This window comes from Hemitrygon akajei, chromosome 18 (genome assembly GCF_048418815.1).
Source record: "Hemitrygon akajei chromosome 18, sHemAka1.3, whole genome shotgun sequence".
In the NCBI taxonomy this organism is placed as follows: domain Eukaryota; kingdom Metazoa; phylum Chordata; class Chondrichthyes; order Myliobatiformes; family Dasyatidae; genus Hemitrygon; species Hemitrygon akajei.
The window spans coordinates 12,073,922-12,098,726 of NC_133141.1; the positions used below are offsets into that span (position 1 = coordinate 12,073,922).

Below are 24,805 nucleotides of genomic sequence, written 5' to 3' on the forward strand. Positions count from 1 at the left end.
ATCAACCTATGCAGTGACCTTGAGGGATGTATGGATTTGAACCCCAAGGTCCCTTTGTTCATCCACACTGACCATTAATCCTGTACTCAGTATTCTGGTTTGTCCTTCCAAAATCCATCACCTCACACTTATCCAGATTGAACTCCATCTGCCACTTTTCTGCCCAACTCTGCAGCCTGTCTTCCTCTTGTAACCTTCAACAACCTACAGCTCCATCCACAACTCCTCCAATCTTCGTGCCATTAAAATATTAAAGAAATGTATCATCTTTAATTTTATGCCTTTTGGAAATCAGGTAATCTTTTACTTAGCTATTCACAGTAACAGAAACTTTGACCGGGGGAGCCCAAACTTTTGCATGCCACTGTACATATGATGGGTCAAATGGCCTCCTATGTCACAGGAATGTAGTGACTCTAGTGTTTTATTTTGCGTAAGTGCAATAGAATGGTTTTCATTTTAAATGTGTGCTACCTTTCACCAAATGAGTATTGAAATCATTTAATGAAATAATTTAATGATAACATGAACACCACTTTTTCTTTGCACAATATTGTCAATATTTATGACTTTTTTGGCTGAAGGCTTCAAACGAATAGGTTTTTGGAATACTCAGAGGATATTGACAGAGGGCTTGAAGGGTTTTGGCAGTTGGAGGCACAACTGTCAGAGGTGATGCGATTGAGATCAAAATTTATGCTACCATCGAAACCTTGCTGATCTACGGAGTAATGAAAATCAATGTCAACTGTCCATATCATTTAAAGCAACCAAGACATCAAAATGGATTTGAATTAATCCTCGCAAGTGAATATTCTATCTTGTTCTTATCCAAATTTTCAAACACTTTGCATCGCGGGTGATCTGCCAGTAAATTGAGAGAGTCTTGCACTGCATCATGGTCACCTGTGTATCAGGCATATGTGATGGCATAAGTATGGCAGATGGGTGCAGCTGTTAGTGCCGCTTCCTCGGAGCTCCAGGAACCTAGGTTCTGTTGGGACTTTGAATGCTTTCTATGCACGTTCTCTTCCAGGTGGTACTTGTGTTCCAAGAGCATGCTATAAGATAATTAGCTATTATAACTTATTTATTAAGTGGCTAATAAAAAAAAATCAAGAGGATAGTTATTGGCAAAAAGAATTGGAAAGGCTACAAGGAAATAAGGAGAGGTGAATGAGATTAATGGGGCTGTTCTGCTTTGAATAGCCTTGAACTAATGAGCTGTTTAGCTTCTTTCCACATTATGATAACATTCCCGTCTTGAATAAATGTTGTCTTTTGGCAGTAAGCAAACAGATAGACAAGAGTCAGTGAATGGTCTTTACTTGGATTTTCAGAAGGCTTTTGACAAGGTGCTGTTCATACAGCTTCTAAACAAGATCGGACTTCATGGTCTTGCAGGAAAGGTACTAACATGGGTGAAAGTTTGGCTGACTGACAAGAGGCAAATGGTGGGGCCTTTTCTGGTTGGCTGCCAGTGACTAGTGGTGTGTTGCAAGGGTCAGCATTGGGTCCATTACTTTTCATGTTATATGTTAATGATCTGAATGATGGAATTGATAGCTTTGTGGCCAACTTTTAGGATGATATAAAGATGGCTAGAGGGGCAGGTAGTGTTGAGGAAGTGGGGAATTTTTAGAAGGACTTTGACAGGTTGGGAGATTGGGTAAAGAAGCAGCAGATGGAATACAGCATATGGAACTGAATAGTCATGTACTGTTTTCTAAATGGGGAAAGAATTCAGAAATTAGAGGTGCAAAAGAGCTTGGGACTGCTAGTGCAGGATTCCCTAAAAGTTAACTTGCAAGTTGAGTTGGTAGTAAGGGAGGCAAATTCATCGTTGATCCAATGCTGAGGTTTATAAGGAGTTGGTCAAGCTGCACTTGGACTATTGAGAGCAGATTTGGGTCTAATATCAAAGGAATGATGTGCTGGCCGTGGAGAGAGTCCAGAGGATGTATACAAGAATGATCCTGGGGATGAAAGGGTTAATGTACTGTATGAGGAGCATTTGATGGCTCAGTCTGTACCTGCTGGAGTTTAGAATGGTGAGGGGTGATCTGTTCGAAATCTACCGAGTACTGTAAGGCCTGGAGAGAGATGATGTTTTCAGAGGATGAGGGCACAGCCTCAGAATACAAGGATGTCTCTTTAGAACAGAGATGAAGAGAAATTTCGTTATCCAGAATCCATGGAATTCATTGCCACAGATAGCGGTGGAGCCCAGGTCTTTTGGTATATTTAAAACAGAGGCTATGTGGAAGAGGCAAGAGAATGGGGTTGAGAGGTAAAAATAAATCAGCCAAGATCAAATGGCAGTGCAGACTCTGAGCTAAATGGCCTAAATCTGTCTTATGGGCATAAGTGAATATGAATTGTGTCCCTTGGACAACCCCAGCTTCTTGAAAGATCCTGAAAGTGCTATTGTCCAACAGAACCACAGGAGCTGGGAGAAGAGTGAGAAAGACTTGAGTCTTTTCCTCCAAATCACTTGTGGGTCAGTTTTGATTTTGGCTTAGTTTTTCAACACTTCCCAAGTCATCCAAGAGTGCCAAAACAACTGTTCCTGAGCAAAGGAATCTCTTATTAGTAGTAGCTTTTTTAAAATTAATTAGGATAGAGTTAACTGTTTATCTTCAATGGCCACTGCTTAAAACAAGCCATTACCCATAAAATATAGATTCTCAAAGTCTTAAAATAATTAATAACCATTCAAATTCTTCATCCAGAGAGTAGTGAATCTTTGGAATTCAATGCCCCAAATAACTGTGGAGGCTCGATCACTGGTATACTCAAGATATAGGTATATAGATTTTTTAGAGTTTGAGGAAGTTGAGGGATGTTGTGGTACAACAGAAAAGCGATGCTGAGGTTAAAGATCAGCCATATTAGTGAGTAATAGAGCAAGCATAGAGGACTGATACTCTACCTTTTTATTTTGGGTTATGCTGACAAAACACTAGTGGCAATAAAAGATTTTCTTATAAATACAAGCAACACACACAAAATGATGGTGGAGCACAGCAGGCCAGGCAGTATCTATAGGAAGAAGTATAGTTGACATTCCACCAGCATTTTGTGTGTGTTGCTTGAATTTCCAGCATCTTCAGATTTCCTTGTGTTTGCATAAATACATCTGATTCTATTGTCCAGATCCCATTCCATTGTTTTTTTTCTGTTTAATGTTTTGCCTTGGAAATTCAGCCACATGGATTTTTGTTTATCAGCACTTTTTGTTCTTATCAAAGTTCATTGAAAGCTCATGCAATGATGTTGCACTTCACGTTGCATAAGCTGCACGTTCCAAAATAATATTCATTTAGCTTCTCTCCAGTTTTGTTCGCTAAATGATTCATTCAGGACTTGAAGTCAATTTCAATTTAAATTTTGAAATTGTGTGATGCTGCACAGATCTCTCTGGAAGCTAATTGTCTTTACATTTGAAGCATTTTGTTCTGTTTAGCTAGGTTATTCTGATATTAGGAAATCTGTAATCAGTAGAACACTCAAAATGCTGGAGGATCTCAGCAGCTCAGGCAACAGCTATGGAAAAGACGTTTCAGGCTGAGATGCTTCATTCAAGACCCATCCCGATGAAGAGTCTCGGCCCAAAACGTTGCCTCTTTATTCTTTTCTATAGATGCTGCCTGACCTGAGTTCCTCCAGAATTTTGTGTGTGATACTCTGGATTTCCAGCACCTGCAGAATCTCTTGTGTTACCAGTAGTGCACACAGTGTAATACAAAATTATCCTCATGGCTGACCATGGTGGAACTAAACTGGATAATAGAACACTGGAAATTCTCTGCATCGATATCAAATCCATTCAGGTTTTTGCTGAAGTTTCGCTTTTGTTGTAAGAGTTATATTCTAATGTTTTTTTCTAAACTGCAGTGCCACTGGCAACTTCTAGTCAACCAATAAAACTCTCACTTATTTTTTTTCTGAATTCTGACAATGCCAGATGGACTGATGAACCTTCTGCGTGAGATGGGGAAAGGATATTTGGCACTTTGTTCTTACAGCTGTAAGGAAGCAATTGGTATCCTGAGTCAGTTGCCTTCACATCACTACAACACTGGTTGGGTACTGTGTCAAATAGGAAGAGCACATTTTGAGCTGGCTGAATACATGCAGGTAAGTTTCTGGCTGAATTAACTTACTGATGGAAAGTGAATGATGGCTGAGAAAGCATAAAACTGCCTGCCCACAGACCAAAAGGGAGTTTTCCAGTATTAACAGGAAATATCAGATTTGAAAACATTCAAGGAAGAAGGAACTAAAGAAAAATGGTCTCAACAAAAGATTATTTAAGCTCAGCTACTGTGAATAAAGAAACTGGCATCAACCAAGCCATCCAAAAGACTGAACAAGTTCTGATAGATAATACTTTATTGATCCCAAAGGAAATTAATGTCACAGTAGCATTATAAGCGCACAGATAAAAGAAGTAAGAAAGAATAAAAAAGTTACCTTAAAAATAAGAAATGCAAGATTTCCAAGTTCATGCTGATAAGATGGTAGTACAAGAATTGCTGTAATATTGTACAGTAATGGGTGCACATTCACACAGCCCAGATAAGAAGTGATGGTAGTATTGCATGGGGTGTCTGTAGTAGCAGGGTGTGGTAAACATGGCTTAAACAGAGGTTAATAGCAGTCTAACAGGAGGGGGTCATCACTTCCCCGACTAAAGGTCGACTCATGGAGCCTAATGGCCGAGGGTAAGAATGACCTCGTATAGCGCGCTCTGAAGCAGTGCAGTTGTCTTAGTCTATTACTAAAAATGCTCCTCTGTTCAGCCAAGGTGGCAGGCAGAGGGTGAGAAACATTGATGAAGGGTGTCATCTCAAAATGTTGATTGTATACTGTTTCCAAAGATGGTGCTTGTCCTGCTGAGTTCCTCCAACATTTTGTGTGTTGCATGGCCACATCTGTAGATTTTCTCATGTTTGTGATTGAACAACTTTCTATTTAGTTCTGTAGAACAGTACACAATATTTAATCAAATAGGTACTTTGTACTAAATTAGATGGGGAAGGGGATTTTACAAGAATCTTAATTTTGATTGCTACTTCTCCACTGTCCTGTCTGCATCCCATTTTTTCGTCTCCACTCACTTTAAACAGACCTGTATTTTCTATCCTCTTTTTTTTTCCCTTACCCAGAAGTACATTACTGATTGTTTTGTGGTGAACTACTTTTTTAATGGCACCATGCAATGCTGGAGGACTTGTTCTATCAAGCATCAGGTGAACATGAGTTTTTTTTGTGTAAACTTTAGAGAGGGGTGGTAGAACTCCTTCAATATCCAGATGAGATGGCCCTTAAGAAGCTACCTGGTCATTTATCAACTCTTGATGTTTGAAAGACCTAAAGATTGGTGTATTCTAACGAGCAAATGACTAACGCAGAAACACTTTGAACTATGTAAAGACTCTTCCCACAATCCTCATTCTATCAGTTGGAATGCTATACCATAAGATGTTGATTAACTCTTGGCATGGCACAGTGGGCACCAAATTTTCATGTTTTCTCAGTTTCTGCCTTTGCCCAAGCCTGGGCAAAAAGGCTGAACTTCAGATGTAACCTGAGAGCTGATTGTTCAAGACAGCTTCTGAATGAGGCCTGAAGGAGACTTGAACAAATAGGAATCAAGGTGGAAACTCTACACCAAATATCAACAAGAATAATTGTGATAGTTGTCAGTCACCTTTGATACAACTCATCATTGTGTGAGTTCTTTTATGGGTATTCTAAGGCAAGCAGTTTTTTTCATTTAACATCATAAAATTAGTGAAGATCTCACCTTAAGTTATGATGCTCCTCCTATGATTGCAGAAAATTAACGATCAAGGTAAATACTGATAACTGACAAGTTAAATTAGTGCTGTATGAGAGAACAGTAGAATCTAACTACTTAATGTTTAATGTTTTTTTCTTTGGATTCCAATCCTAATGACATCCTAGCAGAATTGCTATTGATATAAGAACTCATCAGTACCAGCCATAAAAATTAGTGCAGCAGCAACAGTCGGCCAAAGATCGAGTACTTTGAGGGTCCTGCCTTCTGTCCACCACATTCTCTCTTGTCCTCTCTCTCTCAAGGCTTTTCCACCATGCATATGTTGGAAATGTGATGGAATGCCTTCCATTTGCTTGGATGAATGCAGCTGCAGCCAGACTCGGGAGGTTTGACACCACACAGTGCAAATTGAAACACTTGGTTAGTACACTTGTTCGTGTACTAGATTTGATGGTAGAGGGAGTGATATTTAACAAGGTGTGTTGGATGATGTAACTGGTTTGTGCATCATCCACAAAATATAATGCAGTTACTTGCCATGCTAATGTGACAGACTTCATAGATTTGCAACATATTGCTATTACAGAGGTCTATTGATTAATGGGAGCCAAACCATGTGTATGATCCCCTCCAACTAATTTTGCTTTGGCAATGTATTGCTGTTCCTTTAAAAGTCATTAGTCTATTTTATGGAAATGCTTGCTCAGAAAGACTGCAACTCTCCAAAAAAAAGCAGCTTGTCCCTAACTTCCCAACAATGCTTTAAAAAAAATTAACTGAGTTTTAAAAATGCACACAAAAATGGAATGTACCACGTTAGCAAAGTGGAATTTAACATGTTTAATTGTTGATTACATTTCATGCTAAAATTTAAGAGCATCAACAAGTAAAATAGTAATCAACAATTTCCATTGCAAAAGTTTGCATACAACCTTTAAGAGCTTCTGTGTATTTATGGGTATTTGTGTGAAAAGATTTCTTCCTATGTTTGCACTATTCATCTGGAAACTGTCTTCTGAGCTTGGATACGGAGAAACTTTCTGCAAAACTGTCTACAAAGCTGTTGATCACAGATGAAGACAATCCTTGGTTTTGGTGCGCAGTTGTAATTTTTATCTCATCTCATTACAATTTAACTGCTGAATATCTAATTGAATTCATTGACTTGAGTAGCAGTGATTTGTCTTGTCTTTAAGTAATGTTCTTGGGGTAAATAAATTCCTTTTTTTTTCTACCAAATAAGCTCAATGTGTTTAAAGTATCTTAGTCAAGCAACTGAAAGTATCCTACAGCTTGAAATTTTAATTTAACAAATGCAAATTGAGGCTTCGACAAAAGTGAGGCGTGGCTTAACAAGCATTCAACAGTGACAGTGTAATTTCAATGTTGCAGTTACATTTAACAGCCAGTGAGCATACCATGTTATTGGTTCACCAGTAAGAGCTGCTCATTGTCAATCAGATAGCAAATAACAGCTCCTCCTGAGCCAAACTTCCACAGTCCTTATCACGTCTCAAGTCTTGGCCTTCTGACGACCGACCTTCCACCCTCTTTTGATTCGAGCTATTCTTTGCTTACTGGTTCCATTCTATATCAAAAACATTTCTTGTTCTAGGCAGAGAGGATATTTTCAGAAGTGAGGCGTATTGAAAGCTATCGAGTGGAAGGTATGGAGATTTATTCCACCACATTGTGGCACCTGCAGAAGGATGTCTCGCTTTCCCTTCTTTCCAAGGATCTCACAGAAATGGATAAAAATACACCAGAGGTGAGTTATTTTACAATTTCTTCATAGCTTTCCTTTTTGAAGTTCTTTTCAGAATTAACATGGGAAAAGTTGATCAATAAAATACAGTAGATCACCAGAGCAGAAGAAATGTCTCAAGCCTGCATATTTGTAGAATATGATCATTGTTGATCTCCATCTGAAGTTTACATTCCTGTTTGATCCCAATATCATGATCAATATTTTGATGTCATCCTTGAATACTCTGGTAAAGAATTCCAATACTTCAGGTGCATTCTTATCAAAACCTAATGTCCTGCAGTCATGGTTAGCCTACTAATTATTTGTTTTTTGTGTTTCATCCTAATAGTTTTTGTGTTTTGGGCCAAGACTCTTCATCAGGGCTGGAGAGGAAGGGGAAGAAGCTAGAATAAGAAGGTGGGGGGGGGGGGGGGGGGGGAAGAATACAAGTGATGGGTGAAACCAGGTGAGGGGCAGGGGAGATGAACTAAGAAGCTGGGAGGTGATAAATAGAAGTAAGGGGCCAGTAGCATCCAGTTTGAGATGGCAAACATGATAGAGAATGATGTGCTTGATACGGAGGTTCATGGGGTGGTAGATTATGGCAAGGGAACCTCTGTCCCTGTTACCATCGTGGGTGCCTGGGGTTAGGGCAGATACACAAGAAGTGGAGGAGATGTAGGTGAGGGCAGCATCAGTGATGGAGGAGAAGCCCCATTTTGGTGTGGGGGGGGGTAGGAAGAGGACGTTTTAGGTGTTGCAGAATAAAATGTTGCTGAGAATAGATGTGCCAAAGACAGAAAATGAGAGAAGGTGCATATTTACATGTGGTGGTGATGGATAAAACTATAGTCAAGTTGACAGCTGGTATCTTTTCCCCTAGGTCAAAATGTCTAGTAGCAGAGGCTTTGATTTGAGGTGAGGGGAGAGATCAAAGTGGATATATAGAGCAAGTTTGCAGGCAGTGTGGTGGGTGCCAGAAATGATCATATGAAGTATTTGAGAGTCTCTTAGGCACATGAATGTGCAGAGAATTGAAAGATATGAACATTGTGTAGGTAGAAAGGATTTGGTTTTATTAAGCATTTACCGGTAACTTAATGTAGGTTGACCAACATTGTAGGTTGAAGGGCTTTTTCCTGTACTGTGTGGTTCTGTGTTCTAACTTCCGAAGCCATACTTGTTTGTCCATTTTCTTTTAAGTAACCTTTTAATTGGAGGGGGCTACTGCACAGGACCAAAAGAAGCTGCAGAAGGTCGTAAATTTAGTCGGCTCTATCTTGGGTACTAGACTACAAAGTACCCCGGACATCTTCAAGGAGATGTGTCTCAGAGAGGACCCCCAGCACCCAGGCCATGCCCTTTTCTCACTGTTACTATCAGTTAGGAGGAACAGAAGCCTGAAGGCACACACTCAGCGGTTCAGGAACAGCTTCTTCCCCTCTGCCATTCGATTCCTAAATGGACATTGAATCTTTGGATACTACCTCACTTTTTAAAATGTATTACTTGATTTTGCATGGTTTTTAAAATCTATTCATTATACATACTGTAATGATTTATTTATTTTCTGTATTCTGTATTGCATTGAACTGCTGCTGCTGTTAACAAATTTCATGACACATGCCAGCGATAATAAACCTGATTATGATTCTAATCTAATTTCCCATTTTCTTAGCTTTTCGTAACACTCAATTGGCTTTCAGTTCAAGTCAAACATGTGGCCTTGTGTCTCATGTTAAAGAATAGTGGTGGTGCATTTTTAGGGAAAAAGAATAGAAATGGAAACCAAGTGCATCTTTGGACTATAAATACACTAGACCAGGGATTATTTTAATTTGAGTGACAGTGATTAGAAAAGAGATAAATACATTTTAATTAATGAATTACAACTAGTTATAACAAGTTTAGGTTTCCTTTTGTGTATTCCTCTGTCCTGATGCTCATTTGAACATGTTAACTGAACAAAAGTAATCAAAATTCATTCTCCTTAAAGAGAAGAATTTGATTTCTATTTTGTGAAAATAAAAAAGAAAATTTGTAAGGGTGTTATTCCTTAGTCATTCAAGTTTTGAACTTGGTGCCTCTGTTTTCCTAAGGATCTATGAATGGGGTTTCCCTTCCTCTACCATTGATGCTGCCTTCACCCCACCTTCCTGATGCCTTAACAAGGATAGTTTCTCTTGTCCTCACTTACTGCCCATGAGCCTCCACACCAGCACATTCTCTGCAATTTCTGCCATCTTCAGTGGAACCCTGCCCTCTGATTCATTTCTCCATTTGTCCCTCCCCACTAATCTCCCTCCTGGCACTTACTCCTGCAAGCAGAAAAGCTACACCTGCCCATTCACCTCCATTCAGGGCCCCAAACAGTCCTTCCAGGTGAGGCAACACTTCACCTGCAAATCTATTGGGACCATCTACTGTGTGTGGCAATCCCGATGCGGCCTCCTCTACATTGGTGAGACCCAATGTAGTTTGGGGGAGCACCTTTGTTCCATCAGCAAAAAGTAGGATTTCCTGATGGCTAAAGATTTTATTTCCTATCCCCATTCCCATTCTGACATGTTAATCCATGGCCTCAACTTCTGTCATGATGAGGTCACTCAAGTTGGAGGAGCAACAACAATGTCTCCAACTTCCATAATTTTTCCCCCCTCCCACTTCCCCCTTCTTTAATTCCCCACTCTGGCCTCCTGCCTCTTCTCCTCACCTTCCCTCCCTTTCTCCCATGGTCCACTCTCCTCTCCCATCAGATTCCTTCTCCAATCTTTTACCTTTTCCACCCATCACATCCCAGCTTCTTGCTTTATCGCCCCAGGCTTTTAACTTGTCCTATTTCTTCTTTTTCTCCTCTTCCCCCCCCCCCCCCCCCCCCCAACCTTGTTCTGGCTTCTTCCCCTTTCCTGTCTAGCCCTGGAAAGGGTCTCAGCCCAAAACATTGTTTATTTCCATGCTGCCTAACTTGCTGAATTCCTGCTGCATTTTGTGTGTGCCTCTCTCTCTCTGTTTTGCTTTGCTTTGGCTACTTTAAGAATTTCCACAATTTTGATTGCTCTCTGTCGTGTCTCCTTTCTAGTTCCTTTAACCTCTGTCCATATCCTCCTAATTATATGCTGATATTGTGTCCTTTGTCTCATTGTAAACATATTTCCAGTGATCATAAATGAAACCTTTCTCCTATACAGTATCTGGATTTGGGGAAATCTGTCCCTTGTCACTTCCCATCCTAGCTTTCTAAAGATTTGCATTAAATTAAAGCTGCATACTTTGTTCCAATTGGTAGATCTGTTATTCTGGATGAATAGCAGAGTCTAATTACATTTGGTCCCTTGCATGCTATCCTTGAGTTACTGATGTGTTCTCTGACACTTGCACTGTTTCCTTTCTACCTGATTAAAGTTTATTTGTAACATCTGTGACTTGTCCCTTTATCCTTTCAGAGCTTCCAAATTTCATTTCATTCTCATTTACTTTCTCTGCTGTTAAAGAATGGTATCAAATCAATAGAAAGATGTGATGTAAGATTGGAAGATGTTGAATCCTTATGGGTTGATTTAAGAAACTGCAAGGGTAATAGCAGTTATATACAGGCCCCCCAACAGTAGCTAGGATGTGGATCACAGATTACAACAGGAAATAGAAAGGGTGTGCCAAAAGGGCAATGTTATGATGGTCATGGGAGATTTCAGCATGCACATCAGTTGGGGAATATCAGGTTGGAAATGGATCCCTAGAGTGAGCTTGTTGAAGGCCTACCAGATAACTTTTTAGAGCAATTTGTCTTTGAGTCTTCTAGGGGATCAGCTGTACTGGATTGGGTGTTCTGTAATGAACCTGAGGTGATTAGAGTGCTTAAGGTAATTGTTAAGGATGAGGTGATTGAGTACTTGGTGACACAGGACATGATGGGACAAAGTCAGCATGGTTTCCTTGATGGGAAAATCTTGCCTGACGAGCCTGTTGGTATTTTTTGAGGAGATTAAAAATAGGGTAGATAAAGCGGATGTGGTAGATGTTGTATATTTGGACTTTCAGAAGGTCTTTAGCAAGGTGCCACACATGAGGCTGCTTGCCAAGTTAGCCCATGGTATTACAGGAAAGTTACTGGGGTGGTTAGAGCATTGACTGATTGGTAGGAGGCAGTGAGTGGAAATAAAAGGATCTTTCTCTGGTTGGCTGCCGGTGACTAGTGGTGGTCCGCAGGGTCAGTGTTGGGACTGCTTTTTATGCTGTATATAAATGATTTAGATGATGGAATAGATGGCTCTGTGTCCAAGTTTGCAGATAATGTGAAGATTGGTGGAGGGGCAAATAGTGTTGAGGAAATGGGTAGCCTGCAGAAGAACTTGGACAGGTTAGGAGAATGAGCAAGAGAGTTGCAAATGAAATCCAATGTTGGAAAATGTTGACAGTAGAAATAATGTGCGTATTTTCTAAATGGGGAGAAAATACAAAAATCTTAGGTGCAAAGGGACTTGGAAGCCCTTGTGCAGAACACCCAATTGGTTAACTGGCAGGTCACATCAGTAGTGAGGAAGGCAAATGCAATGTCAGTGTTCATTTCAAGAGGTTTAAAATACAAGAGCAGGGATGTGATGTGAACAGTTTTGGGCTCCTCATCTAAGAAAAGATGTGCTGGCATTGGAGAGGGTTCAGAGGAGGTTCACAAGGATGATTCTGGGAATGAAAGGGTTATCATATGAGGAACGTTTGATGGCTCTGGGTTTGTACTCATTGGAATTCAGAAGGATGAGGGGTGATCTCATTGAAACCTTTCGAATGTTGAAAGGCCTAGATAGAGTAGATGTGGAAACGATGTTTCCCATGGTGGGAGAGTCCAGGGCAAGGGGGCACAACCTCAGGATAGAGGCTGTCCATTTAAAACAGATGCAGAGAAATTTCTTTAGCCAGAAGGTGGTGAACTTGTAACTACAGGCAGCTGTGGAGGGCAGGTCGTTGGGTGTATTTAAGGCAGAGTATGATAAGTTCTTGATTGGACACGGTATCAAAGGTAATGGGGAGAATGCCGGGAAGTGGGACTGAGGAGGGGAAAAAGGATCAGCCATGATTGAATGGTGGAGTGGAGTCGATGGGCCAAATGGCCTAATTTCTACTCCTATGTCTTGTGGTCCTCTGCTTCCATTAACATTAATTTGCCAATTTTGTTTTTTTTCTTCTTCTTCCTCCTTAGCCCTGACCTTCCTGTTTCCATTTTTTTTATTGGGGTGGTGGTGGGGAACTTGTTGGCCTGCTATGATTTAACTAATGCACCCTTTGTACATGGGCAGTGATGAAAACAGCTTAAATGAAGTGCATCACTGTTGCAATGCCAGCTCTGAAGTTGATACAGGAAATCTACCTGAAGACAATAATCTTGTGTTGGGTTGTATGCAGTAGGTGTCTTGAGTGTATAATATATAATTGTACAAGACAATGAAATGAAATTGAATTGAACGTTTTCAGATGTTGAGTAATTTACATTTTAATAGAAGATCCGAATTTTTGTAAACTTTGGTATCTTTGATTGTTGGTTTTGTGTCCTTGTATTTTATACCTCTGGAATACTTACTGCCATTACGACTGTGAATTCTTTCCTCCTCTTAACAGGCTTGGTGTGCAGCAGGGAACTGCTTCAGCTTGCAGCGAGAGCATGATATAGCAATCAAGTTCTTCCAGAGAGCCATTCAAGTAGATCCAAACTTTGCTTATGCATACACTTTGCTTGGTCACGAGTTTGTATTAACAGAAGAGTTGGACAAAGCTTTGGCCTGTTTTCGAAATGCAATTCGTGTAAACTCTCAGCACTATAATGCCTGGTAAGCACAGATTATTAATGTCTGTAAGTAACTTCTCATGGAATGTTTCTGTTAAGAGTTTTGGTGGCACTGTTGTGTATTTAGTCTTTGGAGAATGTTCTCTATATACTGGATGAAGCACCAAGTGTTCCTGTCTTGGATAGAACTTCTGTTTCTTATCCTGACTAACTCTGAGGTAACCTCTGTGGCATGTTTCATGGTATTTAAATGAGTATTTGGAAGTTTTGCTTAAGAAGATAGTGAATTAAACAGAAAACTGTGAATAAATATTTTAGTGTATTGAAACTCTACTAAATGAAAAGTAAGAATCTGTCAAAATTCAGCTTTCAGGTGGGTCTGATTAATTAGATTGGTTGTAAAGTACCACTTTAATCAAAATTTTAACCACCTTTGTACTTGCAGTGAATATATGGTACTTAGTTAATTAGAGCAGCAGCAAATTGTATTATAAACAGGAGAAAGGGGAAGGCAGCTGGTGATGGTGGAGAATAAGGGAAGAGTCATTTTTACAGGAAATTGGAGCAAATAATAACTTAAGTTTGAGGTGCAGTAAAAAATGGACCTGGTTCATGAGGTTCAGGTTTCCATGTTGTGTAAGTCTGATTCTATGACTCTAATTTCTTTTATTTCTAATCTGAGGTCAGAGGCAGCAATGTTTGCTGTTTATACAACATTTAACTTTATTTGTGACTGCTCAGCAAGTGATCAGAAGGTCTAGAGACCATACTGGCAATGATAACATTCCCACTACGGAAATACCAGACAATGATGATCTCCAACACAAGTCCGCTACCAGAAATATCCTGGCATACTGCTGACTCAATTCACCTGGACTAGCCATGCACATACTGTGGTTGTTATCAGAGGTCAGAGGTGGATGACTCGCCTGACACTATTCCACTATCTAAAAGGCACGTCAGATGTATAATGGAATACTTTCCACTTGCATGAATAAGGCCATATTCAACATTACTTGAGAAGCTTGATGCCATCGAAAGCAAAGTATTCTACTAGAATTAGTTATCCATTGGCCTAAATATTCATTCCCTACACATCTGGTACTAGGTGCCTGCAGTGTGTGTCATCTGCAAAATGCATTTACAGCTACTCTTGAGAGCATCCACTCCTGGCAGTTCATTCCAGTCACATACCACTTCGTGGTTTGTATACAAAGACAAAGTGCTTTTCTTTTTAGAGGGTGATGAGTGCCTGCAATGTGCTTCCAGGAGTGCTGTTGGAGGCTTTGATCATGGAGTAGGTTAAAATGTTGATACAATATTGTGGGCTGAAGATGTACTGTTCTATGTTAAAACAGTTTGCCCCACATGTCTTTTAAACTACCCGCCCCCTCCAGGTGAGTATTTGTCTCCTTAGCTTTGGGTTATTTCATCTGCTGAATGGGGAAAAAGAATGTAGATTTTTCTTCACACTACATTCCTGCTTTGGTTTAAAGAACTTTGAAGTGGTAGTCATGCGGAGAGATTTTTCTTGTACTCACTAGTAAATGATGAAAGCAGCATGTTCCCTTTATAAAGTGCTACTAGACTGATACTGACCTTGGAATATGCAATTACTATAATGACTCAGAGAAAGAGCATAAGAAGGCCCTGTAGTAATAATAATACTAACAGAACTCACAAAGTTGAAGTTTTATTTGATTGTTGAGGTGCTTGATTGGTGTGTACTATTCACAAGTGAAATTGGAGATGTTTTTTCATTTGTTGTCTATGTCCAGATGTGCACAAGTTTTAGATGGCGCTCGGGTGACGTGTTTCAAATACCGTGTGCCTTGTTTACAATGGTAACAATGGACTCTAATGGAAAGAAATAAACAACAAACCCAAAAGCTGTTGCCCAAATGTGTGTTTTTTAAAAATGAGATTATTGTACCCTGTTTTTTTTCCCTGCAGGTATGGTTTGGGGATGATCTACTATAAGCAAGAGAAGTTCAATCTAGCAGAAATTCATTTCCGAAAGGCTCTTAATATCAACCCTCAAAGTTCTGTGTTACTATGCCACATTGGTGTGGTAAGTAAACTTAAAACAAAGGGTATTTCTTGTTCCCTTTACAATTGTTCTGCCTCTCTGCTATTTTGAAGCAGATATAATTTCTTACAATATTGATATTTTTCTTTGAATGTTTGCAACTCAGTCCAAGTGACCATTGTTTTAGTCGTGTGTATTGTCATTGAGAGTGGTCTGTGCAATGACACCATTAAACATTTCCTCAGTTTCTTGGCCTCTGATTTGCACTTGTCACAGTTGGTGTGCGTAATCATGATTGCAGTGAGATGGATCAAATTATTTGGGGCACAGTTGTTGGTTATTGCAAGGAATTCAGACATAAATGAACTAAGGCTTTATGACTTGGACTGCAAGAGAGGACGTAAGGGTGAGAATGGGCAGACAAGAAACAAACGAAACTGGAATGTAGAGAACTGGTAAAGTGATGGATTTTGATACAGCAAAAGGGACAACATACAGTAAGTCACGTGGTGCACTTCTGAAATGTGCACACTGTATAGTTTGAAAGTGATGGGGATCTGTTAGGGAAGAAATTTTTGTAATAAAATAGTGAGATTTTGAAATAGTTACAAAAATAGTGAGTTTGACTTGAATCTTGGGTTCCACTGATGAAGAATTTCAGCTGTAAGATTAGCTTAGAGAAAAAGATTAAGGGTTGTATCGCATCATGCAGAGCAGTTTGCTTTTACGGATGGCTCTTGATTCGAGGTGGTAAACAAAAGCCATGGGGTGGAGGGAAAAGCTTTCCTGAGGCAGTGATTATGACCTTGAACTCAACATCCCTCTGGGTGGGTATTGGAAAGAGTTGACTTTTGCTTTCAGAAGAAATTAAATGGCATTTAAGAGAATTTTTGGGAAGAGCGCAATGGCTTAACAAGTAGAACAGCTGCCTCAGCTGGGTTGAATCCGAACTTCGGGAGAAGTTTATGTGGAGTTTGCACACTGTCTGTAACCCTATGGATTTCCTTTGGCTCCTCTGGTTTCCTCATTGATCTCCAGATGTGCAGTTGGCCTCTGTAAATTGCCATTAGTGTACACGTTAGTGGTAGAATCGGAGGAGAGTGAGAATATGGGGAGAAAAGAAATGGGATCAGTGTCTGAAAGCTTGATGGTCTGTACAGTCTGCTGAAGTGGCTTGTTCTATGCTCTGTGCCTCTAGCACTTTATTAGGAGTGAACGAAGTGCCCAAGTGGTCTTGGTGTCCACTTCCAGTACAATAATTATTTTAAAAAGTAAAACTCTGCGCCAATTCATTTTAATGAGCAGAACCAACAGATGTTCTGTGGCTAAGAGCGAGACTCCAAAATAGTCTGTTGCCTCTAATGCCAGAATCAGGGATGTTTTCGATCAGGTACACAACATAATGAGGAGGAAGAACAACCAGAGGTCTTAGTACATGTTGATACAAATGAAATAGGTAGAAAAGGGGGGATGAGGTTCTACAGTGTGAATTTGGGGAATTTGGCAGAAGGTTAAAAAGCAGGACCTCTAGGCCTATACTCTTGGAATTACTCCCTGTACTATTGAGAGTAGAAATAGGAGGATAAGAGAGATGAATGTACTGTTGAAGAGCTGATGCAAGATGGAATACTTTTGATATTTGGATCATTGGGATTATTTCTAGGCCAGGTAGGACCTGTAACTTGTTGTCTTGTACACCCTATCCTCGTTATTTACGGGGGATACGTTCCTCGTAGTCGACACGTAATGTGAATAATTATTTAAATGGAGAAAATAGGGATGCGTTCCAGAGGGCTTCCTAAATATGTTTTATCTGTAATTTATTCACATTTTCATACCAGTACGACACAAAAGCAGTACCACAAGGCAACATTCATATTATATTTAATCAATTTAAGGTAATATTCAATGTAATAAATCATAGAAAGTTAACATACTAGGGTGTACAGTACTCACCAACAGTGGCAGGTGTGTTCACTCCGGGAGATGAGTGGTTGTTGTGGTGTCGGGATCATATCAAGCACAGCAAGGGGTTAATGAAGACTCACAGAACTTAGAACTGCCGGCAGCAGGAGATGACACCGGTTTGAAGAAAGTGGTGAGGGTTGTTTGCTTGGCAGCATTTTGTTTTTCAGCATAAATTTGCTTGTAGGGACGAAGGGTTGATGGCAGGGAACGACTGAAATGCTGACTCTGTTCTAAACTTGGGTCCATGTCCATCGCCATTTGTGCCAAGTGTTCCAGCTTCCACCATTCCCTGACCGTTGATAAACTCCCAGGATTTTCAAAATTGTCTGAGAGATAGTTCGCCGTAAAAAAAAAACACAAAAAAACGCCTTGAATGTGGATCACACCTTGGTGGAGTGGTTGAATCAGCGATGTTGTATTAAGTGGCAGGAAACGCACTGTTATGTTAGGATGAATGCTGTCCAAATGTTTAGGATGGGCTGGCACATTGTTAAGCAACAAAAGAACTTTAAGGGCAAGATTCTGTTCCCGGCAGTAGTGTCCCAGAGCTGTGTTGCCTTTACCTGATGCCGCATTGTTTTATAATTTCCAACTTTTTTTCAAGTGTTAAAGTGGTCCTCTGCCGCTCGGCTGATGGCCCAGGACATGACATCGGACGCTTAGGAGGCATAGTTAAATATTTCAAGCACAAAATCGCTGCACCATAGGTAAAACCAACAAAAGTTTAAGCGCAAGATCGCACATCCACTCCTTGCCAAAACCAATGCGAGACTGGCGGGAGTGAGATTGTGAGGCGCGCACACCTGACTTGTATTGGTGGGAAAGCGGTGCTTCTCATCCCAACAGTGAGAATGTGAGGCGTGCGCAAGTGACTTGTGTTGGCGGGAAGGCAGTGCTCCTCGCATAACTGTGAGTTTTGGATGCATATAAGGAGATGTTGGTAAAAATAGGTTCCTCGCATAACTGTGAATCTGCATAGTCTGAAGATGCATATAACGAGGATAGGGTGTATATCTAAATTAGAAGAGGACCTACATTCTTTCAGTAACGTTTGCTCGTGTCATGCAGGAGAACTTTAACTAATTTGGAGGCAGGGGGATGTTTGTGGGTGTGGGAAGGATGGGAAACTGTGATTCGATTGAATGCAGTGAATAAATTGTGCAAGACCAGACAGTGGGCAAAGCAGACAGGAGTTGGGGAGCACAGGGAGGTTGATAATATCAGTGCAAGATCCTCTTGGGTATGTCAAATGTGTTTGGGGCAGCACATCAAATTAAAGATATCAATGTGGTCATGGGAATGTGATTACATGAAAGGCAGGACTGGAAACTTGATATTCCAAGGTATAAAGTTTCAGAAGTGATAGAGGGAGAGTAGGAGTTGCATCACTGATTTGGGAGGGCATCACTGCAGTGCATTCAGGGGATACCTTTGGAGGGATTGTCCAACAAGGCCAGATGGGTAGCACTAGGAGTGAGGGAGGGACGATCATTTTGCTGTGGTTATGCTACGAGTCTCCCAGAAGTGAGCAGGAATTGGAAGAATTGATATGTAAGCCAATTGCAGAAGGTTATAAGAGCAAAAAGGATTACAACACCGGGGGTATTTACCTTTGCTCATATTAACTGGATATCCTTAGTGTAAGGGGCTTTTGGAGCAGAATTTTTTTTTAATACATACAAGATTTTTTAAGATGCTTTGTAGCCCTACTAGAGAAGAGATTGTACTTCATCTTAAGAAATGAAATTGGGAAATAATTTGGAAACGGTGATCATAATTCTCAAGTTTCAAAGTAGTTATGGTTGGTGCTTAAGTTAAGGTCCTAAATTTTGGGGATGGGGCTAGGGAAAACTTCCATGCAAGAGAGGAGTGAAGGGGGATTGGGAACAGGTGCCTGCAGGTAGAACAACACCTAACAAGTGGGAATCTTTTAAAAAGAATTGGCAGTAGTTCAGCATCTTTGAAATGGTGAAAGGCGAAGATGACAAGATGAGGGAACCTTGGATGACCAAGATATTAAAAGTTTGATTGAAGATTGGTGGGGGGGAGCAAAAAAAGGAAGCATATGAAGTATAGGAAACTTGCAATTGAGTGAGTCCCTTTAGAAATGTAGAAGACACGTAGGTGAGTATGCAAGAAGGATGTTTTGAGAGCAAAAAAAGGACCATGAAATATCTGTGGCAGATTTGCTATGGAAAATCTCAAGTCTTTCTGCAGGAACATTAGAAGCAAGAAGGTAATAAGAAAGATGAAAGGGCTATTCGAGGGATATGGGAGAGTTTCTAAATAATTACTTATCTATGTTCACCAGTGAGAAGGACTAAGAAGATGTGAGTTCAGGGGATGGAAAGACTATGATTGCCCATGTCATACAACATGGCACATAAGAAGGCAGCATCTCTCTTATTTTCCAAATTCCAAATAGCACACATTCTGCATTAGCAAACAAACTTAATTTGTACATTTGTCCTCTGCTGACAGCAATCTCCATCAGCCAGCTGACTATATAATTACCGGTAAGTGTTTGGGGGTGGGGGGGAGAAGATAAAACCTCGGCAGCATTAACCGGCACCGTAAATGTAACTACAAAAAAAGAGCAGTCGGGCTTAATCTTGGACTTTGAATTCCAAATTCTCCTCATTCTCTCGAGTCCCAGCTAGAAGGGAATGTTACTGCATCTGATAAGATGGGGCTATGATCTACAGGGAAAATAAATGAAATGTCAAAGAAACCCACACTTTGGGAGAACATTTCTACTCATGAGCACCAGCTTTGAGTACAAGCAAGAAAGGTGTCACTGTAGATGTAAAACAAAGCAAACACTGCCTGTGACAATGCAAAATTGAAAATGTACATTTAAAATATTTTTTGAAATATGATTTCAGCAAACAAAACTGTCTAATGGGATACCCACTCGCAATCTATTCATGGGCTAATCTCTGATATTGATCAGTACATCAGACGATGATGGTGGCAGATAGGCTCCTTTACAGCTCATTAGTTATGTGCCGTGTCATATGACATGGATGATCATGGTCTATCTATGACCATGATTGTTCTTGACAAATTTTTCTACAATAGTGTTTTGCCGTTGACTCCTGGGCAGTGCCTTTCCAAGACCGGTGACCCCAGCCGTTACCAATACTGTTCAGAGATTGTCTGCTTGGTGTCAGTGGTCACATAACCAGGACTTGTAATGTGCTCCAGCTGCTCATATGACCATCCACCACCTGCTCCCATGGCTTCACATGACCCTGATTGGGTGGCTAAGCAGGTACTACACCTTGCCCAAGGGTGACTGAAGGCTAGTGAGAGAAGGAGTGCCTTACACTTCCTTTGATAGAGACGCATCTTCACCCTGCCACCCTATCCTTTACAGTAGATGAAGTTAATAGCTAGTTTAGTTATGGTCAGAATACGGAAAGCCTCCCTTTTCTTTAATGAAAGGCACTGAACAGTTGGTTGGATGTTAATGAGGGTTGAAAAGGGTTTATTGATGTACCCTGGTCTTCAATATAAATACACAGAATTCTGAAGCTGATTTGTTCCTGGTGATTGGATTACGAAGCTAACTGATAGTTGTGTGGTTTATTTTCTAGGTCCAGCATGCGTTAAAGAAATCGGAGAGTGCACTTGAAACACTAAATAAAGCCATAAGTATAGATCCCAAAAATCCCCTATGCAAATTCCACCGAGCCTCCATTTTGTTTGCAAATGAGAAGTACAAGGTAAGTGTGCTGTTGGGTTTTGTACAGGGCTCTCTTGGGTACATGTACTTATGATTTCAACATCAAATGATGTCTCTACTCCTGTTCTCATTAGGCAGCTTTGCAGGAGCTTGAAGAACTGAAGCAAATTGTTCCCAAAGAGTCACTTGTATACTTTCTAATAGGAAAGGTAAGAGATTTGATATCTCCCAACATTCAGAAGCACTTTAAACATACTTTTCTTAAATCTGCATGCAGAGTTGCTGATGATTTTTGAGAAACAATTTCTAATCTTTGATGGAATATTTGCTATTATCACTATGTCTCAGATTAACATCTAGCCAGTCATGGAAGAACTTGAATATTACTTCCTGGTGATGAGACAGGGTTTGATGAAAAGTTCAAAAATGAAAGTGCAAAGAAATAATCATGAAGCTACTGTAGTGTTTTTCATTTCATTAAGGTGTCGTGGCAACCAAAAAGAAACTAACAGCAATCCTGCATGGTTTCTGATATCTAGCAGAAAAGAACTCTGAAGCAGGTTAAATAATCAATGGTTTTGTTTTCTTCCTTCTACAAACATTTGGACATTAGGCCCTCAGTTGTATTCAACGTGCCCTCATCCTTTCTCCCAGCCTGGTAATGTCACCCTTCTGGAACAAACCAGAACACTAGTTGAACTCAACATCTGTGCAGGCAAAAGGTATTTGTTTTGTGCTGTGTGAGATGTATGTATTGTGGGTGCACAGAGGTCCAGATGAATGTTGTTTCATTTGGTTGTATATATTTACAATCAAGTGACCATGAACATGAAGTTGCTGTTTCAGATCAAGACTGAGAGGAAGGATTGCCAGAGTGGAGTGGTATGGGTGGGCAGGGGGTGGGACAGAGGCTGTTTGTGATGGGTGGAACTGGGTGAGGAGGAGTTGCTCCCCAAAACCTTGTGTAGATGCACTTTTTGCTTCAACAGATGCTGTTTGACCCATTAAGATTTTCCAGAGTTCTGTTTTTTTTTGTTCTAGATTCCAGCGTGTGGAGTTTGTTGCCACCTTTCAATCTGAATGTCAGATTGGTCTCTTGTGCAAATATTGGCTTTGACTCAGTGGTAGTGTTATGGATGTAGAGTGGCAGATAGGTGACTTTGGGCTTGTATGGGAGGATGAGGAAATAATCAATTAGAGTTACAGGGAAGGAGTCACCCCTGAGTTGCAGGAGGTGAGTAGCTGGGTGACTGTCAGGAAAAATAGAAATGTGAGTAGGCAGTTAGAGCAGAGCAGCCCTGTGACTATTCCTCTCAATAAGTATACCATTTTGGGTACTGTTATGAGGGATGACATCCCAGAGAAATGCTACAAAGACCAGGTTACTGGCACTGAGCATGGGTTGGTGGTGCAGAAGGGAAAGAGGAAGAAGAGGGAAGCAGTAGTGATAAGGGACTCGATGGTTAGGGGAACAGACAGGAGATTCTGTGGACATGAATGGGACACCCAAATAGTATGTTGCCTCCCAGGTGCCAGGGTCAGGGATGTCTCTGATTGCATCCACAGCATTTTGGAGGGGGAGGGAGAGCAACCAGATGTCTTGGTACATATTGGTACCAATGACATAGGAAGGAAAAGCAATGAGGTCTTGAAAAGGGAATTTAGAGGGCTAGGCAGAAAGCTGAGAAGCAGGACCTCCAGGGTAGTAATTTCTGGATTACTGCCTGGGCCATGTGGCAGTGAGGGTAGAAACAGGATGATTTGGTAGGTTGGTTAATGTGTGGCTGAGAAGCTGGTGCAGGGGTCAGGGCTTCAGGTTCTTGGATCATCGTGATCTCTTCTGGGGGAGGTATGTCCTGTTCAAAAGTGATGGGTTGCACCTGAACCCAAGGAGGATCAATATTCTTGCAGGCAGGTTTGTTAGAGCTGCTGTGGAGGGTTTAAACTAATTTGGCAGGGATTGGGAACTGGATTGAAGGGATCAGTCTGAATGTATGCTATCTTTGCTTTTTTACCATCCGTTCTATCCTGACAGGAAGAGTAGGCAGATTATAGGATGAAATTGTAGCCAGGAGGGTGAGTATCAGTATATTAAGGATGCAGAATCAAAAAAGGTAGGAAATACAGTACTCAAAGTGTTTTATCTCAATACATAGGGTATAAGAAATAAAGTGGGTGATCTTGTTGCACTCTTACAGATTGTCAGGTATAACGTTGTAGCCATCACTGAATCATGGCTGAAGGATGGTTGTAGTTGGGAGCTGAATGTCCAAGGTTACACATTGTATTGAAGGGATAGGAAGTGGGGAGGAGGGTGGCGTGGCTAGTAAAGAATGCCATCAAATCAGTAGAAAAATGTGATACAGTTTCATAACTCAACCCACAAGGATTCAACATCTTCTGATCCTACAAGGGTTAAAGGACCCTGATGGCAGTTATATACAGGCCTCCCAACGGTAGCTGGGATGTGGGCCACAGATTACAACAGAAAATAGAAAAGGTGTGTTAAAAGGGCAGTGTTATGATGGCCATGGGAGATTTCAGCATGCACGTTGATTGGGGAAAATCAAGTTGGAAATGGATCCCAAGAGAGTGAGTTTGTTGAATGCCTACGAGATAGCTTTTTAGAGCAGATTGTCATTGAGCCTGCTAGGGGATCAGCTATACTGGATTGGCTGTTCTGTAATGAACCTGAGGTGATGAGGGTGCTTAAGGTAAAAGAACCCTTAGGAGGCAGTGATCACAATATGATTGGGTTCAACTTGAAATTTGACAAGGAGAAAGTAAAGTCTGATATAGAAGTATTTCAGTGGAGTAAAGGAAATTACAGTGGTATGAGAGAGGAGTTGGCCAAAGTAAATTGGAAGGGAAGTCAAAGCTAATGTAAAAGCAAAAAGAGGGCATACAACAAAGCAAAAACTAGTGGGAAACAGAGGACTGGAAAGGCTTTGAAACCTTACAGAGAGCAACTAACAATCATTAGGAGGGAAAAGATGAAAGGAAGCTAGCAAACTATATCAAAGTGGATAGTAAAAACTTCAAGTATGTTTTTTAAAAAAAAAAAGAGATGAGAGTGTATATAGGACCACGAGAAAATAAGGCTGGAGAAATAATAATGGGGAGCAAGGAGATGGCAGATGAACTAATTGAGTATTTTACATCAGTCTTCACTGTGGAAGTGTCTGGCAGTGTGCCAGATTTTGAAGGGTGTGAGGGAAGAGAAGTGAAGTGCAGTTACTATTACAAGGAAGAAGGTGCTCAAAATGCTGAAAGACCTAGGGGTACACAAGTCATTCGGACCAGATGAACTGTATCCTAGGGTTCTGAAAGAGTAGCGGTAGAGATTGTGGAGGCATTAGTAATGATCTTTCAAAAATGATTGGACTCTTGCAATTTTCCAGTCACTCCCCTCTTAAAGAAAGGAGGAAGGCAGCAGTAAGGATGAGGTTATGGAGTACTTGGTGACACAGGACATGATAGGACAAAGTCAACATGGTTTCCTTCAGGGAAAATCCTGCCTGACGAACCTGTTGGAATTCTTTGAGGAGATTACAAGTAGGATAGATAAAGGGGATGCAGTGGATGTTGTATATTTGGACTTTCAGAAGGCCTTTGATAAGGTGCCACACAAGGCTGCTTACCAAGTTAAGAGCTCATGGTATTACAGGAAAGTTACTGGGGTGCTTGGATTGGTAGGAGGCAGCAAGTTGGAATTAAAGGATCCTCCTCTGGTCGGCTGCCAGTGACTAGTGTTCCGCAGGGGTCAGTGTTGGAGCTGCTTTTTATGC

The 24,805-nt window shown here is 40.7% G+C and overlaps 1 protein-coding gene across 5 annotated transcripts in view; it reads left to right on the forward strand.

The window, feature by feature from the left end:
* The window catches only part of cdc27 (cell division cycle 27), a 129,237-nt gene that overhangs the window by 63,171 nt on the left and 41,261 nt on the right, over positions 1-24,805 (forward strand). For all 5 annotated transcript variants that reach the window (XR_012102004.1, XM_073070818.1, XM_073070816.1 and 2 more), the window contains exons 12-17: positions 3,968-4,140; positions 7,425-7,577; positions 13,167-13,375; positions 15,286-15,403; positions 20,929-21,057; positions 21,152-21,226. Coding sequence is in view for 4 of the 5 variants with exons in the window: in XM_073070818.1 (XP_072926919.1) it covers positions 3,968-4,140; positions 7,425-7,577; positions 13,167-13,375; positions 15,286-15,403; positions 20,929-21,057; positions 21,152-21,226 (857 nt within the window). In the remaining variant the exon portion in view is untranslated. The remainder of the gene's footprint in view (positions 1-3,967; positions 4,141-7,424; positions 7,578-13,166; positions 13,376-15,285; positions 15,404-20,928; positions 21,058-21,151; positions 21,227-24,805) is intronic.